The sequence below is a fragment of the Mustela nivalis genome (genome assembly GCF_964662115.1).
Source record: "Mustela nivalis genome assembly, chromosome: 14".
Classification (NCBI taxonomy): Eukaryota; Metazoa; Chordata; class Mammalia; order Carnivora; family Mustelidae; genus Mustela; species Mustela nivalis.
Window position 1 is genome coordinate 14,215,190 of NC_139033.1, and position 15,440 is coordinate 14,230,629.

Genomic DNA, 15,440 nt, shown 5'->3' on the forward strand with positions numbered 1-15,440 from the left:
TTCACAGGCTGTCCAGGGGCCACAGAGCTGAGGAACAGCCTTCCGGGCCCCCTAAGCATGACACACCGGCCTGAGAGCCACGGCAGTGAGGTGCCCAAGGGCACACGGCTCGGGGACAGGAGAGCAGGGTTTTCGCACATCCCCAGCTACCCAGTGGGGAGCCCATGCCTGGGCCCTGAGTCTCTGTGGGTCTCAGAGCGATCAGGATTGACAAACGGGACTGCACCCAGCCCTGGGGAGCTAGCAGTGTAGCCCGGGCCGCCCTGGACGCCTCACTCCGAAAGCCCCGGTCAGCTCAGAGCCCCTCAGCCCACAGCCCCCTGCTGCACTTGGGGAAGCCCAGGCACACTTGCTCAGAGAGGGGTGGTTGGCGGCGGCTGGGCCGTGGTGAAGAAAGGGCTCCCCCCCAAGGGGCCTGGAGATTCTTCTGGGGAGCCTCCCCCAAGGGCCTCCTGTTTAGAGCGAGGCCTTCTCCCCAGGGTGCTGGGACCTGCCGTCCCTGGTCTGGGGGAGCTCTGGAAGACCCCCCGGGGGGTGGGGGAGCCTCGTGGGTACGGCCACTCTAGGCCCAAAGGCCTGCAGGGGCGCCGGGCCAGGAGGGCAGAAGGCAGCCCTGCAGGCGGCGAGCTCCCTCCTTCGCGCACAGCCCCACCCGGCTCCCTGGAGCAGTTCCCGCCTCATCTCCATGGGGATTTCTCCAGGAAACAGGAGGCTGCTGGGAAGGGCTGGGAGGAATGAGGCTGCAGGTGCTGCCCCCCCGCCCCCAGGGGCTGCGCGCCTGCCCTGATCCACTGCCTTCCCGAAGCAGGGTTGAAGGGGGGGGGGCACGGCGGCCGCGGCCTTCGTTGGCAGGAGTCCCGGGGTGCGAGAGGGGGCGCCTGGGCACTCACAATGGGGGGTATGGCGGCCGCCCGCTGCTTCAGCTGCTTCAGGTCCAGAGGCTTCTGGGGTGAGGCGTTGGCCCTGGTGTCGCCGGTGGGGGTGAGGAGGCTGGGCCGTGGGGACAGCAGCCTGAGGGAGAGACGAGCGTCAGCCCGGGGGGCTCACAGCTGGCTCTCCTGGCTCCAGGCCTGCACAACGGGGGCTGGAGGCGCCGCTAGGAGTGAGGCACGTGTCCAGGGCCACCCGGCCCAGGAGACCCACCAGGACTCTGCGGGTGGCGAGCGGGGACAGACGACTCCTCCCTCCGTCCTCCAGGCCCGGAGACCCAGGCCGGGATCAAACACTCGCCTGAGACAGCCCGAGGCAAGCCGAGTCCCAGGGAAGCCCAGCGCAGGAGGCACCAGCCTTTCGGAAGCTGTAGGAACCCGGAAGAATCCACTGGATGAGGGCTCGGCGAGCGTCAGACTAGCCATCGCGCACATGTGAGAGGCTCGGGCGCCAGGGCATGGAGCGGAGTGGACCCCGCTCCCTGGAGGACAGGAGCTGGGGAAACTACCCACGCAGCTAGAAATCTCCCCCAACTGCAACCTCACGTTGACCGAAGAGCTAAGAGCAGGTAGATCGCAGCTGCTCAGCTGGTACACGGTCTACACCAGCCAGAAGTGTAGGCCTGAGCTGAACCCGGCCTGTAAATGCTTCATTCCCCAAAGCGAGCTCATGTCCACCTGCTGCGGACAGACAGAACGGGGCACCTGAGAGCGGATGCCAGGGGCAGGGTCCCTCCAATGTAGGGCTGCAGTGTCTGAGGCACCTGGGCAGAGCCTGCCCTGTGGGGTGGGGCTCCTGAGGGGTTCACAGATGTCACCTCCTTCAGGAAGTCTTCAGGGATTTCTAGGAACTCCCGAAGTACTGGGCACAGCAACCTGCCACAAACCCCGCCTGGCCCCCCAGTTGGCATGAAGTCTTCAAGGTGGGAGCTCAGTCTGCTGCAGCCTCAAACCCTCATCCACCCACCAGGGCTGCCAGGTTCCTGCCCAGCTGCTGACTCTCTCCTGCCACCTGTACTTGCTGAACACACAGCAGACCCAGCGCTGTGCCCAGGGGAGCACAAGGGCCCGGCATCCGGTCTCAGCCTGCAGGATGCCGCAGCAGATGACCCAACAGGGTGCACCAGGGCATCAGCCACGGGCTGGGATTCACCCAGAGGGCAAAGCTAAGGCCAGGTCCCCAGAGCCGGAGGATCCTGTGGGCACAGTCCCCACCGTGCTCGGCGATCGCACCAGGTGATGCCCCCTGCAGACTGTAACCCACAGCCACTGCCTTCCAGGCGAGAGCCGTGCTAACCAGGGCAGGGCCCACGCCTGTCCGCACCCCCGCAGCTGCTGCCAGACCCCCAGCGATGAGGAACCCGCGCCCCCTTCTGCAGATGGAGCCGGGCAGACTCCTGACTTGGGGCCTAGGTGCCCTCTGCTCTCGGTGGCGCGGCCACAAAGCCGTGGCCATGACAGGCTGTCCTGCGGTTACCTGCCTCCTCCCCACATCTGCCACACGCTCGGCTGAGCAGACACAGACACGGCGACGCCTGCTGGGGCTGCCTGAGGCGCAGAGGAAGGTTGTCCTGACTTCTCCATGCTCAGCTGGCCTCCATGGTCCTCCCCACCTGCTCGCCCTCTCTCCCGCCCTCACCTCTGCACCTCCCCAGACCCTGCTCACCCTCTGCTCCCCAGCTCTGGGGCCCTTCCTGTAGCTGCCGACCCCCCCTGCTCTCCTGCACTCGGGCCCCGGGGCCCAGGCACCCTAACAGGCCTAAGCAGAGACGCCACCAGCTGTCCTCCCGCTCGCCACCTGCCTCAACGCATACGCCATGCCCGGCCTCCCCTCCCCTCTGCCTCCCAGCACCCTTTTAAACCGACCCACACTTGTAAACGTTAATTTTAAAACGAGCGTGCTTTGGAAGCAGTCCAGCCGTTCCTCTAGAGGCGGAACGCAGTCATCACCCGACCCGGCCATCCGGCTCCTGGGGGTTCGCCCAAGAGAACGGAGAACACAGGCCCACGAGAACAGCCTGTTCACAGAGATCCCAACAGCACCATCGCCACAGCCAACAGGTGCAAACCACACAAGTACCCCCAAACGGGGTCTGTCCACACAACGGACTGAGATCCAGCCATACCGAGGAAGAAGCAGGACCCCCGCTACAACGTGGACGGATCCCGAGAGCCAGAGGCCCGCAGAGAGAAGCCAAACGCGACGGGCTGAAGGGCACGGGGTTTCTTTCTGGGGTGCCGGAGAAGCACCCCGGAGTTCAATGGCAGTGATGGCGGCACACCTCTGGGGACAGATAACATCCACTCCCCCGTACGCTGTGTGGCTGGACTGTATAGTCGGTGAAAGACAGAAATAAAGAACGTACTATGCGCTAGCCAGGAGACCAAGAGTTTGATTAACTATACTGCTTCCATGAACGGCGAAATGCCGTATTTTACGGGTGTTCAGAAATACAAAACTACGAAAAGACACAAGTATTAAAGTTAAAAAGGAACATTTCCTTATAACACATAGAAAGCAAAGTCTTTGCCAGGGAACTAGGGCCTTCCCCTTGGGCCCGGGCCCTGCCTCGGTTTCCCCACAGCTCCTCGCCCAGGGAGGGACCAGTCCCATTAGAGAGCAGGGCAGCAGGGACTGCCCCGCACAAGCTCTCAGCAAGCTCCCATTTGGGGCACACCCAGAGACCCAGACTCCTCCTTCCTGAGTGTCCCACGGAGGGAGGCAGGAGCTCGGTTCACGGGAGGCCTCCTGATGCCCACCTGCCCACTTGCTGTAAGAGACCAGCTTCCAAGAGCAAGGGTCTGGGTTCAAGTCCTTGACCAGCCTCAGCGACTGGACCCTGAAAGGAGCAGGACTCCCAACTTCCCTCGTTCCGGGCCCCACAGCGGGTGAGCGCTGCCTCCAGGAGCCCTCCTCAGGGGCGGCCCTGCCTCTGTGCTCTTTCCTTTGTTTTCTTGGAAGACAGCCGCTTTTATTTTCCTCTCTGGAGTCCCGGGGGGCGGGGGGAGGGGCTCTCGGAGCCTGGCACCAGGCATGTGACCCAGGAGGAGAAGGGAAGCTGGCAAGGCGGCTGGGAGCGGCTCAGGGCTCAGGCTCCCAGTTCAGAGCCCACCTTCAGCTATAGGACAGAACCACCGTGCCTCGGTTTCCTCATCTGTAAAATGGGCATGAGAATAGCCAGCCCTGCCCTCCCAGGACAGCTCTGTGGGTGGAACAAGGGGCAGCACAGGAAGCACGGACAGCAGTACCTGGGACTGAGCGGGTCAGGTGATCTTCCCATCACTGCGGGTTTTCTTCCCACACTGGAGGGCCAGGACTGGGGACGCCCTGGGTCTGGACACCCTCTCTGCTAAGCACCTCCCTTGGCTTCCCTATGATCATCAGGCTCCGATCATCCTCGCTGCCACGCATGAGGCTGGAGGGTGAGGGAAGGCTGGTTATGAACCGTGTCTGCATAGACATGTCTATGCAGACACGGTTCTGCTGCTTCCTGTGAGGCCAGGTCCCGGCCCACCTGTCACCTCCTCTCCTGCCCTCTCCCTCGTTCTGCTCTGCCACAGGCCTCTTTGCCTTCCACTGAACATTAGCTCATGCAGCCACAGGGCCTTTGCACCGGTTGCTCCTCCCACATCTCCCACTATAGGCTCTGATGACCCTCCCATGCCACCTCCTCAGAGAGGCCTCCCTGACTGCCCCCTGCATGGCCCCTGCCTGGCGCCCGTACTCTTCCCATCACCCAGTTATGTTCCCATTGGGATCCCAATGGGTTCAGGGCTCATCTGTTCTGCTCCCAGCATCCCTCGCACGTAGAAGGGCCCCTGGCAAACACCGGTGCCCAGTCAATCATTTACGGAATCAAGAAATAAAAGGGAAAGTGCTGCTGGGGTTCTTTCAGAATTTCCGGGGCACAGGGGAAGAAGCCACACTCCAGCCCACTCTCGGAGCAAACCTCCAGTGTTTCTAAAGCAGCTCGGCAGGCAGCTAACCATTCACGGAGCACCTAGCATGTGTGGGCCTGGCCCCAGGCTGCAGTTTATGCTGTGACGTCCATTATGCTCACGGGAAGCCTGAAAGTGGGGACCCCACACCCATCTCAGAGAATACAGAGGCCCAGGGAAAGGGGCTTTCTGGGGTCTTGGCCCCGCCAGAAAGTGCCCAGGCACCCTCTCTGGAAACTGGGACAGAGGAGGCCAGGCGAGCTCAAGGCTTAGCCATCAAAGCCACCATCTCTGGTCGTCAGCCAAGAAAACTCCCAAGCAGAGCTGCCTGGCAGAAGGTGATGGAGAGTCAAAGCAGAATACGATTTCTCTCTCCAAAGGTCGTCAGCAGGGGCTGCAACGAGATGCACCCTGGGCCCGTCCAGGGACGCCCAGCTCACCACACCGGGGCTGCCCAGTGGGAAGGAGGGTGATGGGCGGCCAGCCAGGCCCCGGGGTCGTGCAGGGGCCCACCCGTCCCGCCAGCCCTTCCGGGAGGCCCTGGCTGCCAGGGCCTGCTCTGACGCATCTTGCCTGCGCGGCTGTGGCTGGGGGGAGAGGGGGTGGCAGGCGGCCAGCCAGGAAGAGGTCAGCAAGCTGGCCCAAGTCCAGCCTGGCTCCGAGGGCGGGGGACCAGCCTCGGTCACACAGGGCGTGACAGACCAGGTGTCCTGACTCCCAGCCCAGGGCTGCTGCTCCCCAGGGATCGAATGCTGGACGTTCAGGCAGGAAGAGTGGATAGAGCCAGATCCAGCTGGGGGAGGAAAGGACACGTCCCTGGGTGGGGCTGTCGGGGGAGAGAGGGAGGCTGCAAGTAGCCTTTGGGGCTTCAGGCCTGGCCGGAGGGATCCCGGGGGCTAGCGGGGCTCAGCTCAGCCTTCCCCAGTCCCCAGTCTTGGGCAGAGGCCATGTGAACCCAGGAGGCTGCTTATCAGCATGGTTGCCCCATGAGCTCAGCGCTCTTCCCGCTAGGAGCAGAAACCCGTTTCCATGACTCCGTCCCTGTGGCCGGCAGGAGCAGGGTGGGGAGCCGCCCGCCCTGACCCCGTTCCCCAGGCACAAAGAATGAGCGGAGGGCCCTGGCCGGGGGCCCTTCCCGGAGGATCGGGCCCCCGTGCGTACTGTTCCCAAAGGCAAGGAGCTCAGGACCCCCCGAGCCCTCAGAAGCCTGTGGCCGGGCCTTTGCTGGTCACGGAGCCACCCAGCAGGCTACCTCTGACACGACGGGGTGAGGCTCCTGCCAGCAGGGGCGCCCAGGGAACCCCAGACACACAAAACACGGCTCACTTCCTTTTGTGGAGGGAGACCCAAAGAGCTCTGGATGAATCCAACTTTCACATGAAATGTTCTAGAACTTGCCATTTTAACATGCCCCAAGGTGAATCACGGGGCAGAGGAAAGGCTCTGGAGTGAACTCTGCTATTTGAAAGTCAGATTTTCCTCCCTCTCACTCTGCCCAGAACTTTTCCGAGACAGGAGAGGAGAGACAACAGACCGCACTGTTTTTAGTCAAAATAAAAACGACCCGCCTGCCTCACTAGAAAACATTCCTCCAGCGTCCAGATGTGGGTGGGAGCGGGTCTCTGCACCTCTGCCCTCAGCCAGCCCCAACTCAGGGGTATGAGCTTTGGTTCTGGCCAGGAGTTTTAGGGGCCTCAACCGTCAGTCAAAATCCAATGCTCCAGGGGCTCGGAGAGGAGGTGGGGTTGGGCACCTCACCTCAGGAGCAAAGACAAAGGTAAGACAGGAGGAACACAGCTCAGAGATGGGGGCACCCAAACAGGACGGCACGGGGGTCCCCCCAGGCCAGCCCCGAGAGCAGCCTCAACGGCTCAGTCAACTTGAGCCAGGACAGTGGCCTCCCAGTTCCAGCACCCAGACCCTTGGCGGAGGGGACACAAGTCCCCAGGGGTCTCAGCAGTGTGCTCCACAAGCAGCCACGGGCAGGCCTGCACCACTGTCTGCAGGGACACGGCAGCTATCTCCCGGTGCCTCTCTGACCCCCACTGACGTCCCCGCGTTGGCGGCCAGCTGCTTTCTGAGCCCGAGTCACACCCAGCTGAGCGGGGCACTCCCCTGAGAACGGACTGCAGCCCCGACCTAGCCCGGCCTGCTCACCCTCAGCGGCTACAGGACTCCGCTTGAATCACACAGGCTGTCTCCCGCCCCCGGGCCTTGGCACCTGCCGCCCCCCCGAGCCCTCAAACGTGCTCAAGCCCAAACAGCCCGGGACCCATGAACGTGACCTAATTTGGAAACGGGCTCTTTACAGACGTGATCAAGTTAAGATGGGATCATCAGGGTGGAGCCGAATCCAGTGACGGAGTCCTCATGAGAAAAAGAACTCTGGGCTCGGGGTCACACAGGAAAACACCGCGTGAAGACGGAGGAGTAAGAGCCTTCGGGGACGGGGGACAGGGACCCGGCCACACCCGCACACCTGCAGCCACGCGGTCTGGAGGGCTTCGTGCCACGGCCCCAGGGAGCCAACCCCGCTGCCTGGCACGCGCCCCTTGCAGACCGGTCCGCCGGCTGCGCCCTTCCATGTCCAGCCACGCTCCGAGGGCGAGGGCGGGCGCCCAGTCGGCTGCTGCGCCGCTGCCCGGGTGCCGGCTGCCGAGGACGAAGCTGCCACCCGCTCCGCCCACTCACCTGTTCTTGTCGCCTCCCTCGGGCTCGTCCACCTCGTCTGCGCTGCAGGTGGCACTGGAGTCGCTGTCCTGGGGGGCTGCCGCACCCTTGGCCGTGGGAGCTTTGACCCCGGGGCCGCCGCCCTCCTTCTTCTCCACCTTGAGGGCCCCCTCGGGCGCGGCCTCGGCACTGGCCTCGGCGCCCGCCTTGCCCTTGTCGGACCCCTCCTCCGCGGCCTCCTCTTTGCACTCGCTCTTGACGGGCTCCGTGGGGGGCACCTCGCCGGGCTCTTCTGTCTTGCCCACGTCCACAGCCAGCTCTTGGGCCACAGGGGGCTTCTGCTCCTCCTCCGCCACCGCCAGGGTGGCCGCGGCATCGTCCTCCTCCTTCTCCTCCTTGGGGACCACAGGAGGGGGTGCGGTGGGTGACACAGGTGCTGGCGGGGGTGTGGGCGGGCGGGCGGCTTCGGGGGCCGGGGTGGGCTCGGGGGCGGTCAGCGCGTCCTCTGGCGGAGGGGTGGGTGGCTCAGGGGGTGGCACGTCGGGGCCCGGGCCGGGTGGGGGCTTGGGCCCGTTCTGCCCCGTGTCCTTGGCGGCCTCGGTGCGGGGGGAGGGGATGCTCTCGGTGTCAGAGCTGTTGTTGACTGCGGCTGTGAGGGGGAGAGAGGGGCAGGGTGAGTGGTGCCGGGGGGCTCAGGCATAGACCTGGACCTGCCCATCCCAGCTCCGGGGCCCAAATTCAGGATGCCCTGAGTGGCCCCACAGCCGGACACCCCAACGGCCCTGAGGCTCCCACACACATGGGCAGCCGGCCCCTCCCCGGTCCTAGGGCCCTGCCCTCTCCCCGCCACCTGCTCCCCATGCTGGCCCTGGTGCCCAGCCACCTCACTGACTTCCAGCCCCTGGGGTCACTGGCACCCCTATGTGGCCAGGGCCGAGGGCTCTCCTCTAAGCTCCAGAGCTGGCTGTGCCCAAGCCAGAAGCCCAGCCGAGGAAACACAGGTTCCCTCTGGGCCCTGCTCTCCCCATCTGCAGAGTGGGCAAGCAGATCCTGGCTCACAGGGGGAGTAAGCCAGGGTGTCGGCGAACTCTGAGCAGCCCGAGGAGAAAGCGTCCCGTCCGGCCGCATCCCCCGCCGGAGGCCCACACGGCCCCGCACCTGGCAGGTGCACAGGGAAGTGGTAACCGAGTGACTGAACATGCGTCCGGATGAAGGGTGAGGGCAGCTAGCCTCCCACCTGGCTCTTCAGCCTTAAAAACACTCCCGTCACGGCTCTGGGTCTCAATTTCCCCCATTTTGTGTAAAATGGGGACAAAGTGAAAAGCCCTGCACTTGCTGTTGGGAAATCAAACAAGGTGCAAGTCACAGACAAGAACACTGGTGAAAATCAACAGAACGGTGAAGCCGAGTGTACAGATCTGCAAGCGTGAGACAGGGAACAGCATGGGGAACAGACACCGCACAGGGAAGGCGGACAGAGGCACCAGCAGCACAAATGTTGGCGCTCACAGAGGCATGCTCACGGAAGTGGGCCCCTCGCTGAGGACAGGTGCCCTCAGGATGCCCCTGACCCCAGCACAGCCCTACCCCAACCTCCCCCCCAACCGCCGCCAGGCCAGCCGGCCACACTCGTACCTGGGCCACTGCATTCCCCTCTGGGCACCTCGCTCCCAGAGGTGTGTAAGGCTGGAAGGAAGCGAGAGAAGGATTAGAAGCAAGGCAGCAGGAGCAGCAGGTGGCAGAGAGGAGGTGGCCGGGGGGCGAGCAACAGGGGGACCTGTGGCCCTCATCTCGGAGTGACGTGCCCTTTCCCTTCAGACCCACGGGTGACCTGCAGCGGCCTTGGCCAGCAACAGGGTGGTGCAGGGTGAAGAGCCAGTCCCGCCCACTCCTGGGTGTCCTTGGACAAGTCACTGGCCTTCTTTGGACCTGAGTTCCCAGGACAGAGGTGGGGATGTAGACCTCAGAGGTGGGCAGGGCGGAAGGAGCAGCCTTTGTGGCCCTGGACCCCATCCCACCGCTCAGCCCCAGAGCCAGGTGGGCAGGGAGCCGCCATGGCCCTGGACCAAGGCCCCCTTCGGCCCCAGCTGCCCAGGGTTCATCTCTGCCTGGATGCAGCAAGGCACTTGCTGCCCACCCCCTGGAGGGGTCTGCCATACTGCTGGGGGCTGGCCGGGCTTTCTAGAAGGTTCCATGAGCGCAACCTCAGGCCCTAACCCGGAACCTCTCTGACCTCCCCCTTCCTGGTCACAAGGCACAGAATTACACAGCAAAAGCTGGCTGGACCGGCCAACTCCAACTCCACCAGTTACGGGACACCCCGTGAGAGCAGTTCTCCTCTCCCTGGGCCTCGGTTTTCCAAAACTCATCCATGTGATGGGAGTATCACCCTGTACCTTTGTGCCGGATTTTCTAGCCCACTGCAGGGACCCATTCAGAGCCATCGGGTGGTCACAGAGCCTCAGCTCTGCCAGACCAGCCCTCCCCCTCCCTCTCCCCCGCCCGGCACAGAACGTCCCTCCACCACCCCCACTGTGGGATGTGAGCCCTACAAGTGACGGGGAGTTCACTACCACACAGTTCTCCTACTGGGCAGTGTCTGTTCTGGTCTTAATGCTGAGCCGAAGTCTGGCTTCCCTCTTCTCCCACCAAGGCTGCATCCTATCCACAGAAAGAGCTGGGAGAGTGTTTAAAGACGGGGACTGGGTTTCTGCTTTCTTCTCTTTTTCTGGCTATAAATTTAGGACCCAGAAAACAAGGGCAGAGGGATTTGTGGTGCTCACTCAGACGCTGGCCAGGCCTCTCCCCAACTTGGATTAGAGAGACCCAGAGCAGCAAGGGGGCCAGACTCTATCCCCAGCTTGAGGCAACAGCAACCGCACGGCCCAATTCTCTGTTCTCAACCGGGAAGTGAGGTTCAGGCCCGAGAAGGCACTGGGGGCTGGCAGGGCCCGAATTTATTGGCAGGCCTGGTTTGAGGAGCCAGGAGGGGACTCTGTCCTTTCTTAACCATGTTGGCAGAAGCTTGGGAGTTTGAATGCAGAGGCAGGCAGACGGGGGACGAGGAAGGCACCCTAGGCAGGGGCAGGAGGAAAGAGGGTTCTGTTCGCCAGGAACATGAGGGCCCAAATGGGGCAGCCCTGGGGAGGAAGGGAACAGGGGAGGCACAGGTGTTCAGCTAAGTTAGGGGTTGGGGTCTTTGGGGACATCGTGCCATGGGGGACAGGTACAGACCCATGTAATTTATCACCCAAATTGAGGCATTTTGGAGTAATACCATCATCGCCACCATCACCATTGTCACGACCATCACCATCACCACCAACACCACAACCACCATCACCATCACCACCACCAACACCATCATCACCATCACCATCACCATCATCACCACCATCACCACAACCATCACCATCATCACCACCGACACCATCACCACCACCAACACCATCACCACCGACATCATCACCACCACCGACACTGTCCCACCACCATCACCACCATCACCACCACCATCACCATCATCACCAACATCATCACCATCACCACCATCACCACCACCATTGCCATCACCACCATCGCCACCAACACCATCACCATCATCCCCGCCAACCCCGCCACCATCACCACCATCACCACCGACACCATCTCCATCACCAGCACCACGCTCCCCGTCCAAGGCAGTTCAGGCCTCTTTCCAGCAGGGCCCGACACTCTCGGGGCGGGTCAGTTCCTGTCCCTCACCTTCCGCCTCCTCCGCCGTCTCCTCCTCATTCCCGCTCGCGCCCGATGCCTCCATCTCCTCATCCTCCACCACCGGCGGGAAGGCAGCCTCCTCACTGGCGGCGGCTGGGGTTTTCTTCTTCTTCCTACGTGCATTCCTCTCCTTCTCCTAGGGCACAGGGACAGCAGCAGTCACAGCCCAGGCCTGGGCTGTCAGCCCGGGGACTCCCTGTGCCCGGGGCCTCGTCACAGGTGCGGTGGACGGTGATCCCAGCCGAGTGGCCACGAGGCGACCTTCCCCCCTCGCGCCCCACCGGCCAAGCGTGCCAGGGGCTATTTTTACTGAGGCCTTTATCCTGCCTTCAAGTCCCAGATGCGTGTAGGGAGCAGCCTGGCCGGTCAGTTGCCCTGACATCCTTCTGGAACAGGCGAGGAAGGGCTGTTTCTGCCTACAGGCCCCCTGTGACTGGTCCAGCCCCTCTGACGACCCCAGGCAGAGCAGCGACCAGATGTCCCAGAGGACACTGGGCCAGGCGCAGTCACTACGTGGGGAGCCAGTGACGGAGGGAAACTTCCTTGCCTGTCACCTCTGCCTCTCACTGAGCCCTGGCAGACAGGACTGGTTGGGGAACCTCATCATTTCACTCCCCCAGTCCTTCCAGGACACCTCCTGCACGCCAGGACAGCCTCGGGGCTGAGGACACACAATGAATGAGGCAGACAAGGCCCCTGCCCACAGAGGTCTTCTAGTCGGGACCAACAAACAACATTTCACTTAATTAGAGACTCAGAGGTGGGGACATGAGCCAGATCAAAACAGACAGGGTGGGGGTTAGATGGACGCGGAAGGCTTCTCGGAGGAGGTGACCTCTGAGCCGAGTAGGAGCACAGAGAGAGAGAGCCGGCCAGGCGAAGCCCTGGAGGTTGGTGGTCCAGGTAGAGGGAAGTGCGAGTACAGACCCCCGAGGTGGGGCCCAGCTCAGTGTGCACAAGGAGCAGAAAGAAGGCTCCCACAGCGGAGACTTGCACGGCTCTCCACAGGGCACCCTGGTCCCCGGAAGCCCGGCTCCTTCACTCACGGGGCCAGATGTCCATCCCCCAGCTTGGGTGCAAGCTTCTCCCTCATGGTTGGCAACTGCTGTCCTTGCCCCTCCCTGGGCGGGGTGCCGAGGTTTGGAGCACATCTGCCGGCTACTAACTGGATGACCGAGGGGGCGGCCTCTGAGGCTCAAACACACAGTTGGCAGAGTTGGGGGTACGTTGTGATGGCGGAGTGCTAGGGTCTCAAGGCAACCAGGGACTCCCGGAGGCAGTGGACTGGTTCCCAAGAGGGGATGACACGCCCCGATGCAGCTGCTGTGACAGGAGGGTCCCAGCCCGAGCCCTTCAGGATCTCCAAGGAAGGAAGTAGAACCTGTGGCGACCTCAGACACGCCAAGAGCCTCAGTGAAGCCCCTCGCACGGGCCCAGGGATGGTGCCCCCAGAATCCATGACTGCCCAAAACTCTGAATGTGACCTTATTTGGAAATGAGCTCTTTGCAAATGTAATTAGTTCAGATGAGGTCATAGGAGATTAGGGCGGACCCTGAGTCCAGTACGACTGGTGTCCTTATAAGAAGAGGGGAATCCGGGCGCAGAGGCACACAGAAGCACAGGGAGTAATGTGTTCAGCAGCCCAGGAACATCCAGCATGACTGGCCGCCCGCAGCAGCTGGAGGAGCAAGGCAGGCTTCTCCCCGGAGCCTCCGGAGGGAGCAGGGCCCTATAGACACCTCCGTTTCAGATTTTTGCTTCCAGATTGTGAGAGAATGCTTTTCTATTGTTTTCAGTCACCTAGTTTGTGGTCCTTTGGTACAGGAAACAGGAAACCAACGCACCTCCCCTCCACCAATCCCCTGGCCCCCTGGAGAAAGCCCCCGACCCCAAACTCTCGGGGCAAATGGCAGGCATGCTCCAGGCGCCGGCAGGGTCGGCCCGCCCCAGGCCCTCACTATGGCTGGGCTGGGAACATGCCAGGCCTCAGGGGGTCCCCAAGCCCCAGCCCCAGCCTGGGAGTGGGATCACTTCCTGTCCTGCCTTCTTCCCGAGCAAACGGGGGTCCTCTGAGCGTAGCCACTCAGAACGCGGGGAGGAAAAGGAAAACGTTTGCCCGTTAGTCACGGTTTCCGTCACCAACAGGCCAGGGCCATAGCCCCGCCCTGCCGAATGTCCCCTGGCCACTGTGGGAACGCCCAGCTCTGCCATGCCCCCCACCCCCCGACCGCCCGCCTCCAGGGGCTGGCCCGGCCCTGCCCCCAACCCCAAGCTTCTCCCAGAGGCCCAGCTGGAGCCCACGAGGCGCGAGAAAGTTGTGTGGCGTGTGGGTTCTGTGGGTGCGGCTGAGGGATCCCCCTTCTTCCCCAATCTATTTTTAGCAGACAGGGACTCACTCCTGTGCTTGGGCTGGGTGAGGCAGGCGAGATCTGCCGCTGGGGCGGGGGCGGGGCAGCGGTTGGGTGGGACTCCACAGTGCTGGGAGCCTGGCAGGGAACCGGGGCTCCTGGGGGTCTGGCCGGGATGTGCATCTTCTGGGGACTCAAGGCCAAGCCGGGCAAGTATGATGTCAACATTCGAATCCCAACATGGGGTCTGAGAGGCTGGGACTTTCTGAGTGTCTGAGGAATTACACCGAATCCTTCCACATGTGGCCCTGTACCCCCAGAATCAGGAGGGGTGTGCGGAACAGGAGATGCTGGCAAGACAGGTATGATTGCAGCTGCTGTTTAGTGAGTACTTACTATGTGCCCGGGTGTTTTCCTGGATTGAGGCAACGGAGACACACCGCTGCTCTATAAGCCAGAATACGCTGCCTGTGCTTCAAACCTTCCAGGGGCTCCCTGAAACCCTTGATAGAAAACCCCAATCGTCCCCCTCCATACAGCCCTGCATGGTCTGGACCTCACCCACCTCTCCAAAATGTTTGTCCACCTCTGCCCTCTTCGGTCATCCTGCTACAAACACACTGGCCTCCTTGTGCAAACATGCTTGCAGGGCCCTTGGCCACAGGGCCTTTGCACTGGTCATTCCTCTGCCTTGACCTCCTTCTTGTAGACACGTGACTCACTTCCTCACCTCAATCTGGACTTCCTTCAGACCCCACCTCCTCAGAAAGATCTTCCCTATTACTCCGTCGAAATCAGCTAATCCTTCGCCCTCCCATCAATCACTCTCTACTATACACCTCACGGTATCACCTTCAGACCAGAATGTGCATCTGTCCCTTGAACAGGAATTAGCCCCTGAAGGGCCAGCACCCTTGTTCTCTGCTTTGTCCCCAGCCTACCTGAAACAGGGCCTGTCACCTACAGTGCAGGTGCTCTGTAACAGTTTCTTTAAAGATTTTACTTATTTATTTATTTGACAGACAGAAATCACAGGTAGGCAGAGAGGCAGACAGAGAGAGAGGGGAAAGCAGGCTCCGTGCTGAGCAGAGAGCCCGATGTGGGGCTCGATCCCAGGACCCTGGGATCATGACCCGAGCTGAAGGCAGAGGCCTTAACCCACTGAGCCACCCAAGTGCCCCGTAACAGTTTCTTTAGATGAATGAACTTGATAGACAAAGACACTGGCTCAGAGAGGCAAAGACGCTTTCCCGAGATCACACAGCTCATGAGTCGAGTAGCTCACATTTGAATGCAGCAGGTCAGGTTTAAGCACTTTGTTGTCCAGACCGTGTCCCCCTCCAGGCCTATGCGGCCTTGGACAGAGGAGACAACAGAAGGAAACAAGGCAAAGCAAGGCCTGGGCTGAAACAGACAGAGACAGAGAAACACGGAAGCTGAGCCCCAGGGCCTGGATTCACAGATGGGAGAAAAGGGTAACCTTCGGCCATAAGGAGGGGGAGGAAAACCTCGGAGAAGTCACTAATGCCAAATGTTACATAAGTCTGGGACATGCGCGTCTGCCCACCCAATCCTGCTTCCTGCTGACTTCGCCCCATGGCCTCGCTCGAGCCAGGCCTGGTGTAAAGCAAGAGGGGACACCCACTGACCCTCTGCTTCCTCGGCTCCTTCCTGCACTGGACAAGGGTGACATGTTTTTCTGAGCTCCAGACGGGGCCTGGCCAATGGCCTGAGGGGGCTGACCCCGCTTCAGGATTCATAAGGACCTAGAGCTTCCTCCTGGAGACCAGAGAGGGC

At 62.0% G+C, this 15,440-nt stretch overlaps 1 protein-coding gene across 1 annotated transcript in view; it reads right to left on the minus strand.

Annotated features, from left to right (window-relative positions):
* Window positions 1-15,440, minus strand: part of NCOR2 (nuclear receptor corepressor 2) — a 207,269-nt gene that overhangs the window by 32,317 nt on the left and 159,512 nt on the right. Inside the window, 4 exon segments of the mRNA XM_082698599.1 lie at window positions 891-1,011; window positions 7,560-8,187; window positions 9,174-9,224; window positions 11,283-11,430. Coding sequence (XP_082554725.1) covers window positions 891-1,011; window positions 7,560-8,187; window positions 9,174-9,224; window positions 11,283-11,430 — 948 coding nt within the window.